The 15400-nt window shown below is 31.4% G+C and overlaps 1 protein-coding gene across 1 annotated transcript; it reads right to left on the bottom strand.

Moving 5' to 3' along the window:
* Positions 1 to 3864: 3864 nt before the first annotated feature.
* LOC132058947 (uncharacterized) lies at positions 3865 to 15095 on the bottom strand. Its single transcript, XM_059451382.1, has 16 exons — positions 14995 to 15095; positions 14727 to 14805; positions 14361 to 14479; positions 14242 to 14277; positions 14001 to 14117; positions 13787 to 13906; positions 13054 to 13189; positions 12716 to 12886; positions 12116 to 12268; positions 11916 to 12022; positions 6815 to 6905; positions 6562 to 6703; positions 5745 to 5904; positions 5521 to 5637; positions 5265 to 5391; positions 3865 to 4581 (listed from the first exon to the last, which is right to left on the bottom strand). The coding sequence occupies exons 1-16, from the start codon at positions 15090 to 15092 to the stop codon at positions 4345 to 4347; spliced, it is 2010 nt and encodes a 669-aa protein (XP_059307365.1). The 5' UTR covers positions 15093 to 15095; the 3' UTR covers positions 3865 to 4344.
* Positions 15096 to 15400: the final 305 nt, after the last annotated feature.

The following is a 15400-nucleotide window of genomic DNA, read 5'->3' as shown; positions in this document are numbered from 1 at the left end:
AAACATACGCTTCGCTAATCAAAGTCTCACCATAAGGTAAAGAATTACCTCAATGCCGAAGTGTCACGAACTCCCATGCCAAAGCTTTTTCCAAGTGCTTCCGATCGGAAAAGGTCTTTAGTGCTTATTCGTCACACAATATGTGTACGCTACCCAATAATATTTCAACCTATATTAAGACGCCAACAACTATGGTTAAGCTACATTCAAACGTATTCTAACGTTAAACTCCTTTCTAGATGTTTAGGCATGTTTTCTCTTGTATCTAAACCAACCACATACTACCAATACAACATCAATAATTATGTGTTCAATACCAATCCGGACAGCCCACACAATATTCTAAACAGCCCACATTCATAACATGCAATAACGATTCACATACGACATTCTCAAGTTACTTATATTAGTTTGTAGCCTTAACGTTTTCATGTAACAACTTATAACAGCCCATCCAACATACAATATGATGTATACTCTTAACTTATAATTATTCTTTCCAACTTAATGAAAACACAAGTCCAAAACAGTCCACTACCACAACATGTCCAAAACAAATTGTAACCGACAACATAATAATGTTCGGAATTCTTGCAAACGTTTACGAACATACTAAGCCAACCACATGCGATTTTTATACATCATTTCATGTCTTCTTTTCATATAATTTCAGTAAATTATGACCAGCTATCCACACGACAAGTACAACATCAATTCATACGCAACTTCGCTATATCGTCATTTCTATAATCCTTATAACAACTCACAAATGACTTTAGTTTCAACTCCAATCATTAAACACCTTCATTTCCATCATAAATTTCATGATAATAACAATCAAAATATCAAGTAAAAATAGTTCACTAACTTCCTCACAAAACAGTCCACACATGGTTTCAACATGCTTCAACATCACTCACATAAAATCATAGATTCAACCATTTTCATACTAACATAACTTCACCTTTAACCTTCCAATTCTTTTCATTCTTTTTACCATGAGATCTATGATAGTAACAACCATATTTATTAAAGAAAATCAGTCCATTAATTCCACCAAAAAAATTGCCTACTTCCTTCCAACACCAACTTTCATGATTTTATGCGATTCATGTTCGCTTCCAACCATACTTCAACATCAACACCTATAACCCCATAACTATTTCCATCATGTTCCAACATCAACACACCTTATTTCATGCATACAACTTATATTCACACATCTACATCACCCTTAATACATGAAAAGAAAGTTAGATCTTACCTTGACAACTTGACTTCTCTACTTGGCTAGAGTTGGTGACTTGGAAATGGTTCTTGTTGCTCCAAAGACTATCTTCACGTTTTAGGGACCTTCTAAAGGGTTGAAACACCTAGTTGGATCAAAACTCAAAGGGCTCAAAATCAGCCCCTTGGCCGAATGCTCTCTCTCTCTAGGCTTAGGTTTTCTTTCTTTGTGTTGTGTAGTGAAATGAATTGTGATGGCTGATTTCTTGGTCATTATTTGGTTCAACTTTGATGCCTACAAGTTGGTCACCTGCTCCACTTATGGCATGATTCATTCCATTAACTTTACACTTTAAATTTTCTAATTTGTTTTCTACAACTTTTTGGCCAACCTCACCTTCTTGTTTCTCCTTTCTTCTTTCTTTTCAATTGTTTACAAGACAATTGTATGTGTGGTGAATGATTCATACACCACCCTTTGTCCATTGTAATTATGCCAAGATGAATGAGCAATATTTAATGTGAAATGATCCCCCCACCATGTTATGTCCTCCTAAAACAATGTATACTTTCATAAAGTAGTAGATGCTTAAATATTCAAATGCATGCCTCACATGGATGCCTTATTTTCAGTCACTTGGCTGAATTCCATACTCCTTTCTTTCAATTTGGTTGTCCACAATATAATGTAAGTGTAGTGGATGAATCACATTTAAATGTATATTGGTATGTCTCCCATAGTGTCATTTAAGATGACTTTGAGTCATCTTTTGGGCATGTCATGTTAATATTCATATTGGCTCATTGTTGCCACTAATTTTAACTTAACACCACGATTAGAGTTCCTAATTTCCATTAATGCTTCTATACCAAACAAAATTTGTAGATAAATTGTGACTTCAAACGAAATCGGAAGTTAAAGTCTCTACTTTGTATCTTGAGATAGTCTTAATACTCAATTGAATCATCCATATCTCCTTACCCCGATATCATTTTGACGAAAAACTAGACTCGATGAACTTAATTTTAGGCTTTTGAAACACCTTAAAACTCCTCATATACTAGGAGATATGCCTCCTACAATATAGGCTAAAATCGGGTCCGAGATTTTAGAAAATTGTTCCGATTCATTTCGTTTAACTTCTAATCCTCTTCCAACCTCATGTAACCTCTTATACATACATATACACAGTCATTTACCTCCATAACAATTCATATACATGTCTCGAAGGGTCCGTAGAATCACAATAACCATAAGTAGAACTCACAATCTCTCCTCCAATCGAAAAAGTATATTCCTATCTTTTTGTCCATCTTCTATATCATTACTAATAATCTCAAATATTTTAAAAGGTCACTCACATTACCTCATATCCATACTCATAACGCGATTTCAAATCCTTTAGGTTACCAGGTCACCGAGATACTTAAGACAACCATATTTATAAGGATATTCTTACTAACTCGATTAACTTTCATTTTCTTAACTCATTCTTTCTTGTTTTAATACAAGTAGCACGGATTATTATGGAGTCAACATTCTCCCTCCTTAAGATATCTACCATGTCAAATGACAAACCCTAGTTTAACTCACCCGTTATCGCAGACTATAGACAACAAGATTTGACCACGAAAAGGGTGTTTTAGGAATATTATGCCTAAAAGTGCTAAACGACCAAATGGGTCGTTACATTTTCATGTCCAGTTAGCTTAACAGAGATTAAAGCACTACCTAGAGTATCAGATAGTTGAAGAAATAGCGGATGATGTTGATCCACCGTCGGTGTTGTTGTTGACGAAGTATTAGTTTCATTGAGAGTTGTTTCAAAGACTCTCAGTGCCTCCATTCGTGACCGCCATTGATTACTTCGATTCACAGATCAAAATTTGCAAAGAAAATTGTATACGAACCACTTCGATTTTGGTTCAAAGTTAAGAAGTTGTAATAGATTCTGAAGAAACTCACTCGAAGCCTTCAATTGCACTCAATTACTCGATTGTTCTTCGACAATTCAACCCTAATTTGGCAGAATCGTAACAATCCTAATTGTTTGTGAGATTTAGATTTTACAGCGAAAAAACCCTACTAACAGAGAACTCAAGCTCTGATACCATGATAAATTGTGAACTCACACAGTGCAATACAAGAGTAATTCGAGGAGAAGAAAAAGAGAACTTGTTATTGAAGAAGAAGAGAATTATCTGAGTTACATTTCAAGTTCTAAGAAAGAGAAAACTACCTAGTCTAGAATATATAACTAACTGATCTAACTAATTGTATAACCAACTCCACTAACTTAGTTGTACCGTTGTCACCCGTTGGTATTGACCACATGCTCATACACACTCTCAAAGACGTGCATAGCACACAACTCAACATGATTTTTAGGTGAATAAGCGAGATGAGATGAAATTTAAAACTATAGTAGTAGGCAAGGAAAAGAAGTTTTAACTTGTTGAGTAGTAGGGAAGGAAAAGACCAATTTTAGATATTTTGCCTATTTTTTCGTTTACTTCCTAAGTTATGTCCAACCGTCCCCCAAACCCCCCCCCCCCCCCCCCCGCCCACCTTCTTGTCATAGAGATAATATGAGAGTACGAAAGATTAAATTTGTAATGTAATGGTCGATTCACAATTGGAAGTAAAGAAAATTAAACTTGTAACACTTTGATTCGACATGTGACCTATGAATCATATCATTGGATTGTCCTTGCGAGAATTGTCTTAAGTTTTATAAAATGACAACAAAAAAAAAAAAAAAAAAAAAAATCTGCAAGTTTGAGACATAAAAGCATATGTAATAGACACATTAAGCAAATCAAGTAAGCTAGTAAGGCAAACACTAGTAATTATTAGAGATAATAAACCGAAGACAAACAAACAAACAAAACTAAAGTACCAACGATGAGAGAATTTTATTAGACTGGTAATAATTGACTAGCAACATCCGTTCTCAAAACTAAAGTACTCTCGAGAACAACATCCGTTCTCAAGACAATAATTGAATGGCAAAACTAAAAAAAAATGACTATACCTATGTATAAATAAAATCATGATTGTTTATATCCCCTTTAGGGGGGAAAATCTATCTTCTAATTATCAAAATCCTCCTCTTTCTATTGTGAAGGACCTTCGAGACGAATATAATCATACATGAGTCCAGTAAAAGGACCATTAACTGATGCTTGCTTCAAATATATTATATTTTCACCAACATGAAGTTGAGTCCCTGGAAATTCAATATTGAAAATCATATATAATCCATGAATCCCATGTCTGGCTATTGCATTACTCAATCCAACTTGTGATGAATCAAACCATGGCCTTGGTTTTGAGGGAGTATTTATCCACATCTATAAATATAAAAATAAAAAGATATATTACCTTTATTGTTATGAACAAAATAATGAAAGAAAAAAACGTAAACTAGTTACAATATTAACCGGTTACGTACTTATTATTTTAACCATGTTATCTATTCAATACTTGTAACATAAAATTGTATGTAAGGGTTAATATCATTTTGTTCCTTCTGTTGTCAATAAATTCTTTTAATATTTATAGTATTTGATTAAGCATATTCAACATCCAATTTCTTGAAATGTGAACTTAATTCTCCCTTTTCTTGAAAATATTCACAAATTTTCAGAATTACTAACAGTTCCACTATTTAATTACCTATGTATTATGTTAAGCTTGTATTGTTACCCATATATGAGGATAATATACTTCTAAACTTAGTCCGCATATAAAAGTACACATTTTAACTAACTAAAGATTAAAGGTGTTAGAGTCATATATCACAAGAGCCAAAATCAGAATTTATCAATAACTAAGGAACCAACAAATACTATTTATCCCTCTATGTAATTAGGTACCATATAATGACTTGATTTCGTAATATGTTTTACATCATCAATACATAAAACTATAACTCATCTAATCTATGGTTTTCTCAAACTTCTCTTTAATTTTTTGTCTTAATTCATTTTAAAAACTAAAAAATGTTAGAATAGAAGTGAGGTTGATTTCTTACTAGCAAATGAGCATAGGATGCAGAAGCCAAAGCTATACGAAGATAATAAGTGCCAGCAGGATCCACATTTTTAAGAGCAAATGAAATTTGCCATGTCGCTGGTGAAAAACTGTTGTCAGTATTTCTCCTGCAATATAAAAAAGAAAAAAAAATCAAAATGTTTAAAAAAACACGGAATTATATGTGATTATTTTTTTAAAAATAATTAGACCAAGAAGTTAAAGAACCAATACTATCTATTTAATTAATTAATTACCTGTTTACATGGGCAAAGAACCAATCTTTTCGAAAATCACTAACACCAACTTTGTATACTAAGTCTCCATTAGGATATAAATCCGTGTAACGATCCCATAAACCATATTGTCTAAACCTGTAATTAGCAACAAATGATAATGAAATTAACTAAATTATTTATAAAAAAAAATATTGCAGAGTTTTGTTTTATATAAAATACAGTTAGGATTAATGAAAACTTACTTATATACAGTACTGTTAATGTACAAATAATTTTGAAGACTAGGCAATGGATCGGGTATAAAGAATTCAGAAGCAGTTCTGTCTGGAAATCCAATTTCCCATAGAGTTGGAGCATTTCTTGGAGCTTCAAAAATTATTTGACCTAAATGTGTTTCCTTCCCTGCACCAATTAAATTATTTATGTTAGAAATCGTATTATTCTAAAGGATTTCATCAGTTGTATATTAAATGACACTTTTTCTTTATAGTTAGTTACGAAAAGAATACTCCCTCCGTCCCAAAAAGATTGTCCTCTTTTGACTTGACACAAAGTTTAAGAAATAAATTTTTTGAAAACGTCAAAACAAGCCTTAGATATTTTAAAATCCCATAAAGTTAAATTGTTTAAATATAGAAAGGGAGACAATCTTTTAGTAGGTATTAAAAGGAAATGAGTCTTTTTACGTATGAGTAATACTTTTGAAAACTCTTTTAACGTCAAAACTTTTTTGATTTTATCTTTGTAGTAGGTATGGGTTTGACGTGAGTCTAAACCCCGTATTTATCTAAGGAAACTCACTTAATATTTACAGAACTTAGTAACTCTAAAAAACTAAAATTTAGAATCCATAAACTTTAAATCTTGGACATTCTCCCCTGGCTCTAGAAACATTATTGCATGTTTAAGTTCAAAAATTCTAGGCACATGTCAAAAGTCTAGCCTTTTTTTCTTAAACTTCATGTTCACTTAATTAAATATCATCATATAAAATGAAGCGGACAGAATACCACAGAAATTAGAAAAAGTGGGGGTGGGAGGGGGAGGATTTTTTATTACCTTGTGTGATAGCCACATCAGAAGAGAACTTGTAATCTCCCATAACTCCAGGGACCCAAGAATATAAGCCATAAATTCCAGGTCTGACATTATTTATCTTGTAGTTACCAGAATTATCAGTTTGAGTCCAAAATTGATAACCCTGTAGATAATAATAAGTAAAGCATCATAATTAAATTCTTACTGTAAAGCTACTGATCACCAAAATATTCAAATTTCTGTATATATATAAATATAGACAAAAAGGCGTTACCTTGGTCTCACTTTGCCAAGATCCAATGACTCCACGTGCAGCAAGTCCAATATATGCATTTTTTGCAGGAACAGCATCTTTGTTTATGTACCTAATCAAATGAAATTTAAGAAACCCTTCAATTATATTAGAATATTAGATTATAAATGATTCATCTTGTCATGAAGAATTTTTCACCATCAGCATGGTGTTATATGTAAGTATCTTTTAAGTGACTTGATAATGTAAAAAGTTTTTTAAATTATAAGTGACTCAATTATAATTACATCACCAATTAAATCGATAATAACTTAAAAAGGGGTTAATAGCACTTTTGGTTCCTTAGTTATGTTAGAAAAATATTATTTTTTGGTATCTCAAAATAATGAGGTCGGTCAATTGGTCAATGAATTTTAGTACAAAGATTTATTACTATTTTATTAGCCTTAAATGGCACCATTCATTTGATAAAATATGGCTGTTGCCAAACGGTCACATCATTTGATAATAACATTTTTCTTGATCAAATGTATTTACTGCCCAACGAACCTTACAATTCAATGTGTTGCTTTATGGCTTTTACTTCCTATTAAATATTTGGAACGTTGGCAGATGACAAAGACTATTAGAAATCATCTCTTTCTTGGAGTGTATATATATGATCTTGTGTCATCATATAAGTGACAGAAAAAATAAAAAGAGCAAATAGTTCTTCTTATTATTATTTCTTTTCTTTGGTTATTATTTTGTGAAATCTTTGTTAGATTCTCGTAATTGTCTTAAAATTGTTGAATCTTGGATACAAATATTGAAATATCCTTAAGGACAGTGCCATTGGCATGCCTCAAGCTACGAAGAATTCTCTACAATTGTTCGTGATCAAGTATTTTTCTCAAGCTTAGAAGAAGTTCCTACAAGTGTTCGTGTTGAAGAGAAGTCCTTACAAGTGTTCGTGATGAAGAGAAGTCCCTCCAAGTGTTCGTGATGAAGTATTTTCCGTAAGATTTCCAACAATCTTAAGGATATTTCACCCGGTATGGGTGTATCCCCCAGGGTTCAACAAGCTTTTCTATGTTCTTACGGAAAATTAAAAGAAAATAACTTAGTACAATCTGTCTAAGTTACAGGTATGTTTCTGAATTATAGTATAATGGAAAATATATGATATAAAAGTAAAGTAGTAATGATTTTGATATGATTAATTTATACTTTTATTTGAGACTTTTAAGTTGTGCTTCGATAGTAGTTTTAGTGATTATCTTCTCTAAGATTTAATATTGAGTTGTGGGGCAGATTTCTAGTGTAAAAATTATAAGTGGGTTTATCATTGATGTTCTACGAGTTTGAGATGTTGTGGTGAACATTTTTATATTGGATAATGTAGACTCTGAAATTAATCATGCTTTTTTGTGTTAGTCATTTGGGTCAACAAAATGCTGAATACAATGAATTGGTTTTGGGTTTGTGATGAATTTGTGTTGTTATTATATTATTTTAGGTAGCTCTTAAATAATATCCAAGTCATTTGAATATTTGTGGATAATCTATATTTGAGGTGGTAAGATGAGTGCAAAGATATGTATAATAATATGCATCTATATGTTGTGATAATTTATGAAAAGTTGGCTTGAAATTGATGTTTATCTTTATAGATTAATTATGATGCAAGAATTTGTAGACCTATCTTTGAGATCTATGTTTGTATAAGTTGTGTTCTTTGCACATTGAAGAGATTTGGTAAATTTAATTTAGGCTTTAAAATTATCTTGCTTGATGATTTGGATGAAGAAATGTTGAATTATGACAAATTTCTTTTTCTACAAATGTGAGATATTTATGTGGAAATTTTACTTTGGTTTTTGAATATGGAATTGAATTTGGTCCTAACGTGTTTTTTTTTTTATGAGAATGATGCCTGACAAAGTCTACTTCATGTGTCAAATGATATGGTATTGATTAGATTCCGCAAAACTAATAAAGAATGTTTTGATGGAAATAATTATTATTTTGTGTGTGACGAACTATGTCATCATGTTCATCAATGTAGAGAAGATTCGGAGAATGATAATCCCGCTAATTAAAAATAATTTTGGTTAAGCGGATGATATATTTATTGTGGTCATTTCTTGAGCGAATCTTGTGGCTAATGTAAAATATTCGGTGTTAGATGACTTTGATACTACTAATCATATTTGTGCAAGTAAAGTTAATTTTGAGTTCTACACTCAAGTTGAAGAAGAAGAAAAATGATTTACTTATGTTGGTGATTCAAGAACTATTCAAGTTCTTAGAATGGGAAAAAAAAAATCTTCTTAAAACTACTTTTGAAAAATATTGGTGTTATCATTGGAGTGAATACTCTATTTGAAGGTGATGAGGTTGTTTCCAAATTGTGGACAATAAGTATTGGAATTATGATTTATATGTGCTTACTATTTTTAAAAAATACTTTTAGTATCGATACTTATTTTTCTCATATTGTTTTTCTTAAAAATATTTATTGATGATGACATATTGTGAGTATAGCTATTTGGGTGAGTTATATTATTAGCTTGTTATTTATAAGATGAAATGTTTTATGAGAATTACTAATACTACTTATGAGGTTATGAAAATATTGTTCCCCTATCTTAAATACGTTGAAAATGTGGGGGTTACGGTGTTATGAGTCATGAAACTGAAAGTCCTTACTTTGAAATTTTTGAAATTATGGGGTTCATGATATCTTACTAGAGTTATTTTGAGAGAATGTTTTAAAAGTGATAATAGAAGAAAGCTGCTAGCAGAGGGTGGAGAAGTGCCACACCTTCGTGGATTGATCGAGTGTAGCGTACTGATTTTTATCGAGATTGGGTTGGTGTTCGTGTGGGCAGTCTCCTCTATCAAAATAGTAAGAGAAAGAGAAGGACTTATCTCAGATCTTTACCTTTCCCCCTTATATGAGGGGATCTATATTTCACATTTGAATTTCTCCTGCCTCATTAATTCGGATCTACTATGTTTTCGGTCTCTAAAACCCTGCAAGAATTTTGCGGCAAAAATATTTTAAAAGTGATAATATATCAGTTGGTCTTGTTATTCAAAATGTTTTTGAAAAAAAAAAATTATGGTGTTATTTCTTTTCTCGGTACATGATTTTGAAAAGAACCAATTGAGGATAAGTGTTATAGTGAATTAATATTTGATGTACTAGAGAGGATACAATGATGCTGAGTGGATCTCAAAATCCACTAGTGAGTATGTGTTTACCCTTTGTGGGGGTGTAATAATTAATATGAAAATAAGCCAAGTAGACCATAATGAAATATGAGTTTATGGTTTGAAGTTGGCCATATGAGGTTAAGATACTTCTTAGTATATATAAATAACATTAGTTGTGTGAGAAAATAATTTCTTAATAGCGCTATTGTGAGATGTGATAGTTTTTATAATTTTATAATTGTGTGAAGTCTGAGGTGAATTTGGCCGATTCACAAGACTAAAAGAAACATCGAGGGGAATGAGACTTTTGTCATTTGAGAAGATTAACAATAATGGTAACCCAACCTATGTGATTGGAGATCCCATGAATTAGGTTCATATGGGTAATAACAAGTCATTAGTTGATCATGTATGCACTATTAAATTATGTCCCTTCCTACGGTGTGTGAATATAGTGCAAATCTGCAAGGCAAAGTGAGGTTGAGCTATAAACTCTTAATCCATTACCATATCCTTTATAGGTGGTGTATTGTTTTGCAGAATACACTTGATGGGTAGACCTGTATGAGTGTGGAGTGGTGCCGCTTTTATGAAATTGTGACGGATTTCTAGAGCACTCATGAATACCAGGACACGCGCATGGCCTCTTAGCGCAAAGCCGCGATAACGACAAAGATTGTGCGAGTATAATGTGATAGAATAAGACCATGGGCTTACAAAAGAATTCTTGGTTCATAGAAGTTCTAAACTTCACCGATTATTAAAGTATAATCTTATTTTGTTTAGGTCTGGTTCATAGTCTACGCGACACCAGATTCGACGCATTATATTCATATGTGAAAACCCAGCAAAACTTTTTGTTTTAATTTTTATTATTATTTTGAGATATATGGGGGGATTGTTAGAAAAATATTATTTTTTGGTATCTCAAAATAATGAGGTCGGTCAATTGGTCAATGAATTTTAGTACAAAGATTTATTACTATTTTATTATATATATATAAAATATGGCTATATATATATAATAACATTTTTCTTGATCAAATGTATTTACTGCCCAACGTATCTTACAATTCAATGTGTTGCTTTTTTGGCTTTTACTTCCTATTAAATATTTGGAACGTTGGCAGATGACAAAGACTATTAAAAATCATCTCTTTCTTGGAGTGTATATATATGATCTTGTGTCATCATATAAGTGACAGAAAAAATAAAAAGAGCAAATAGTTCTTCTTATTATTATTTCTTTTGCTGGGTTATTATTTTGTGAAATCTTTGTTAGATTCTGGCTCCTAGTTTTGTACTAGAAGAGCTTGTTGAATCCTGGGGATACACCCATACCGGGTGAAATATCCTTAAGGACAGTGCCATTGGCATGCCTCAAGCTACGAAGAATTCTCTACAATTGTTCGTGATCAAGTATTTTACTCAAGCTTAGAAGAAGTTCCTACATGTTCGTGTTGAAGAGAAGTCCTTACAAGTGTTCGTGATGAAGAGAAGTCCCTACAAGTGTTCGTGATGAAGTATTTTCCGTAAGATTTCCAACAAGTTATTGGTAAATTCTGATTTTAATCCTTATAATATCTTCCTAAGCATATTTAACTTTCAATTACTTGAAATATGCTCTTTTGATCCCTTTACTTGTGAATAATGACAAATTTCCTATACTATTGACAGTTTCAGCACTTAGTTATCCATGTATTATGTTAAACTTATATTATTACTATAAATTTGAGGGGAATGTACTTCTGAAGATAGTCTAAATTAATATTACATAGTTCCTACACAATGTGACCAAAAATAGACATTTTAATTAATTGAAAGCTAAATATGTTGAGTCATATATTAGAAGAACCAAACTAGAATTTACTACTAATAACTAAGGGGCCAAAAATGTTATTATACGTAAAACAATAATTACCAGTCATGGACCATTAATTGACCACTAACTGAGCCACGTTGATTCGCATGGGGATAATCCGTTGATGCAGGGAAATCATATGGCCATTTTTTAGTTTCTTCATTCATCTGCAAATTTGACAAAATTTTAGTATTTACTCATAGATTTTTCGTAAAATAAATTAATTAAGTGAAAATATCAATATTGTAAATGGAGATGACCTGTGTTTTGGCATCTTCCCAAAGTATGCTGTGGTCATTGCTAGAATCTGAATTAACATAGAAAAATACTGGACCAAAAACTTTTGTCCATGCCTCACCATTTGTTAGTGAAACTCCCAATTGTGGCCCTGCATAATGCCTACTGAAAAATACCTGTACAATAAAGCAGGTAAATTGCTCAAACATTTATAATTATTTAACTTACAAGACTACTATTAAAAAAACGCAAATTTCCAACTGTCCTTGAAAATTGGCTCGTCGGAAACGCTTTCAACAAACTTTCCATCGGAAATCCCATATTTCCATTAGGATTGTCCGTTGAAAATTAACTCATCTGTAGTAGTTGTAGTAGTAGTAGTGTATATCGCTTTTCACAGAGTTTAACTTCTAGACATGATAGTGTAAACTTCATTACACTGTTTAGTATATAAGTCCCATATTTCCGAGATGTCAATTGAAAAATCCACTCTTTTTTTTGTAGTATTAGTAGTATATATATCATTTCTCATAGAATTAACAAGAATGTAAAACTTGTTATAACTGTCAACTGTCTATAAGTTTTACAAAAAAAATTTTGTGGTTAAAAATATATGTACTTACAGCCATTGACGTTGGACCAACATGAGAGGTAAGATCTTGCTTCATAGGACCACCATTACAATATTCATAACTTGGTGAAATTACCCAAAAACCCATGTGTGGAGTATCACTAATCCACCCATGAACTTTAATATTTTTTACCTCATCCGAATATTGGTACTTGTCATCGACCTATAGGGTAAACAAGATACTTAAAAATTAGTAAGAATCTAAGATACTTAAAAGAAAAATTACGCTATCGATACAAAACTTGTTATTTGTTATTATAAGTCAAATTAACGTTATTTTTTTACATTATCAATGAACAAACAGAAACTCGATCGATAAAAATAAGTTACCTCGTTTTTGAGTTTAGGGTTGGATGGATTTGTGAGTTTAACAGCTTCTTCAAAATCGAGAACTTGTCCACTTGCACGATCCTCTTCTGATGGCATTACCCTTTGCCTATCGTCTGATATTGCCATATAATGGAACCTAATCATAAAAATAGAAAAAGAATCCGTAAATATTACACAAGTTAAAATCCAACATAATAAGTATTATCCCTTTAATTTACATTTCTAGAAACATGCGAATTATTTGCTCTCTTGTGTTCGCCAATTAATTAAAAAAGTCAGGAAGGGGTAAAAAAGTTTATTTTTCAAAAGCATTTTCAAAAAAGTGCGCGTAAAAAATTTTTTTCCCCAAACTCCAAAATTTACAAAGGTATATTGTTGTTGTTGTATAAACATGCGAATTTTCAATTGAATTTCGAAAATTTGCTTGTCAGAAACGTTTATGAGGGTTTAACAGACTTTCTATCAGAAATTTTGATGTTTCTACAAGAAGGTTAATATAGAAACGAATGCTTCTAGAACACACACACACACACACAAAAAAAAAAATAATAACTCAAGCAGAAGGATAAAGCCTATTTGAATTTGTTATAGAAAAATGAGAAGTTAGACATTTATCATGGAGAGACAATCTTCAAATATTTTGCGTAATTTCACGAAATTTTTTAAAGCATTAAATTAAAGATTAATAATTGTAAGGGTAATAAAACTATATATAGAGTATTAATAAACTTACAGTGACTTGCTGAGCTTAATAGCAATTCTAGCTTCATCCAAGTTTAGATCAGGCCATCCTTTTAAGTGTTCAAATATTCCATATGAATAAAATCCAGAACTCCCACGCAGCATCACATACCTATATATTTATGATAGAAACCAACAAGTTTTCCATGTAATTTCACTATATTATAAAAAGTACTTTTAATTTTCTAAAATAAATTAAATCTCACCTTTTGTCAACGTTTAGAGGAGGATTGTTACCACTCGAAGGGTCATATGTTTTTTTGAAAGAAACTTCGACTTTGTTAACATCTTGTGCTATCACACTAAACTTTGACGCAAAAAGCCTGCCAAAAAATAAAGAAAAATGTACATAAAATTCTTTTTTTACAAAAAAGAAACACATATTTTGTTATGTTACTGAGTTGAAGAAATTATATAACATAAAAATGTGAAAACAAAAATTCTTACGTGTCAAATTTACCGCTCCACACAGTATCCCAATATCTGCAGTTTTAATAAATACAAGAAAATAGCTTAATTACACGTAAGAATTTCTAAAAAGGAAGGAAAAAGAAATTGTAGCTTACCCCCTCTGTGTTTCTTGTAAGGGTTCGAGGAGATTATCGATCCCATTATATTTAACTCCAACAATTGCTCCAGTGGGATTAGTTAAAGAAAGTTGCACAATGCCATTATCAATTACCACCTGATAAATAAGTAAAAACATTAGCTCATAAATTCATTAACACCTTTATCATGAAAGCTTCAAACTTACACGGAGTAGTTAACTATTATTAACTTAATTAGTTAAATAATACTTCTTAGAAACAAGTGATAATTGACAATTTTTTCCCAGGTAAAACATAAATATTAGGACAATAATGATCACGAATAAACGTAGATTATACGATGCGGAAAAAGTTAAGCAATCGCATTAAAAATTAAAGTATTACATAGCCAGTTGTGATAGTCATTGTGACAGGAGGAGAAACTTGTTGCAATTTGCGACTCTCTTTGGCTAGAGTACTGTTCCTGTAATTTAGAAAAGGAAATAACAATAAATAAATAAGTTAATCATTAATTTCAAGTAATTAATTCAAATATTGTATATAACAAATACATTAAACTAACATATTTTTATTATAAAAGAAACTGAAGCTGAAGCTTCTGTTTATTTCATGAAAATTAGAAAGAAAAAAGTGGAAGCTTTTAGTATAATACCTATCATGGTGCACCCTTGAACCATTGACAAGCAAGAAAAATTGGAAAACAATAGCAAACCACCACAAAACTATTTTGTGTTGCTTTTTGAAGCTCATCTTTTCCATCAAACACTGCAACTCAACAAACATCAACATTAAAAAAAGCCCATGCATAAATATTATCAAAAACCAACATGTTAAGGTATAACATATTAGCCGGCTTAACAAAAGGCTTTAAGTTATATATTATAATGACAGTATAGAATATTTTTACAACAGTTCACACTTTAACCGGCTTCAACATGTTAAGGTATTACATATTAGGTCAGCTAAAGTTGATAATGTAAAGAAAATTATACATTATTAGTGCACAGAATTTAAACTCTAGACGAGAAGTAATGAATATTATCACAAGGCATGTGATA

The sequence above is a fragment of the Lycium ferocissimum genome, chromosome 6 (genome assembly GCF_029784015.1).
Source record: "Lycium ferocissimum isolate CSIRO_LF1 chromosome 6, AGI_CSIRO_Lferr_CH_V1, whole genome shotgun sequence".
Lineage (NCBI taxonomy): Eukaryota > Viridiplantae > Streptophyta > Magnoliopsida > Solanales > Solanaceae > Lycium > Lycium ferocissimum.
The sequence above is the reverse complement of the archived record's forward strand: the minus strand, read 5'-3'. Positions and strand labels throughout refer to the sequence as shown.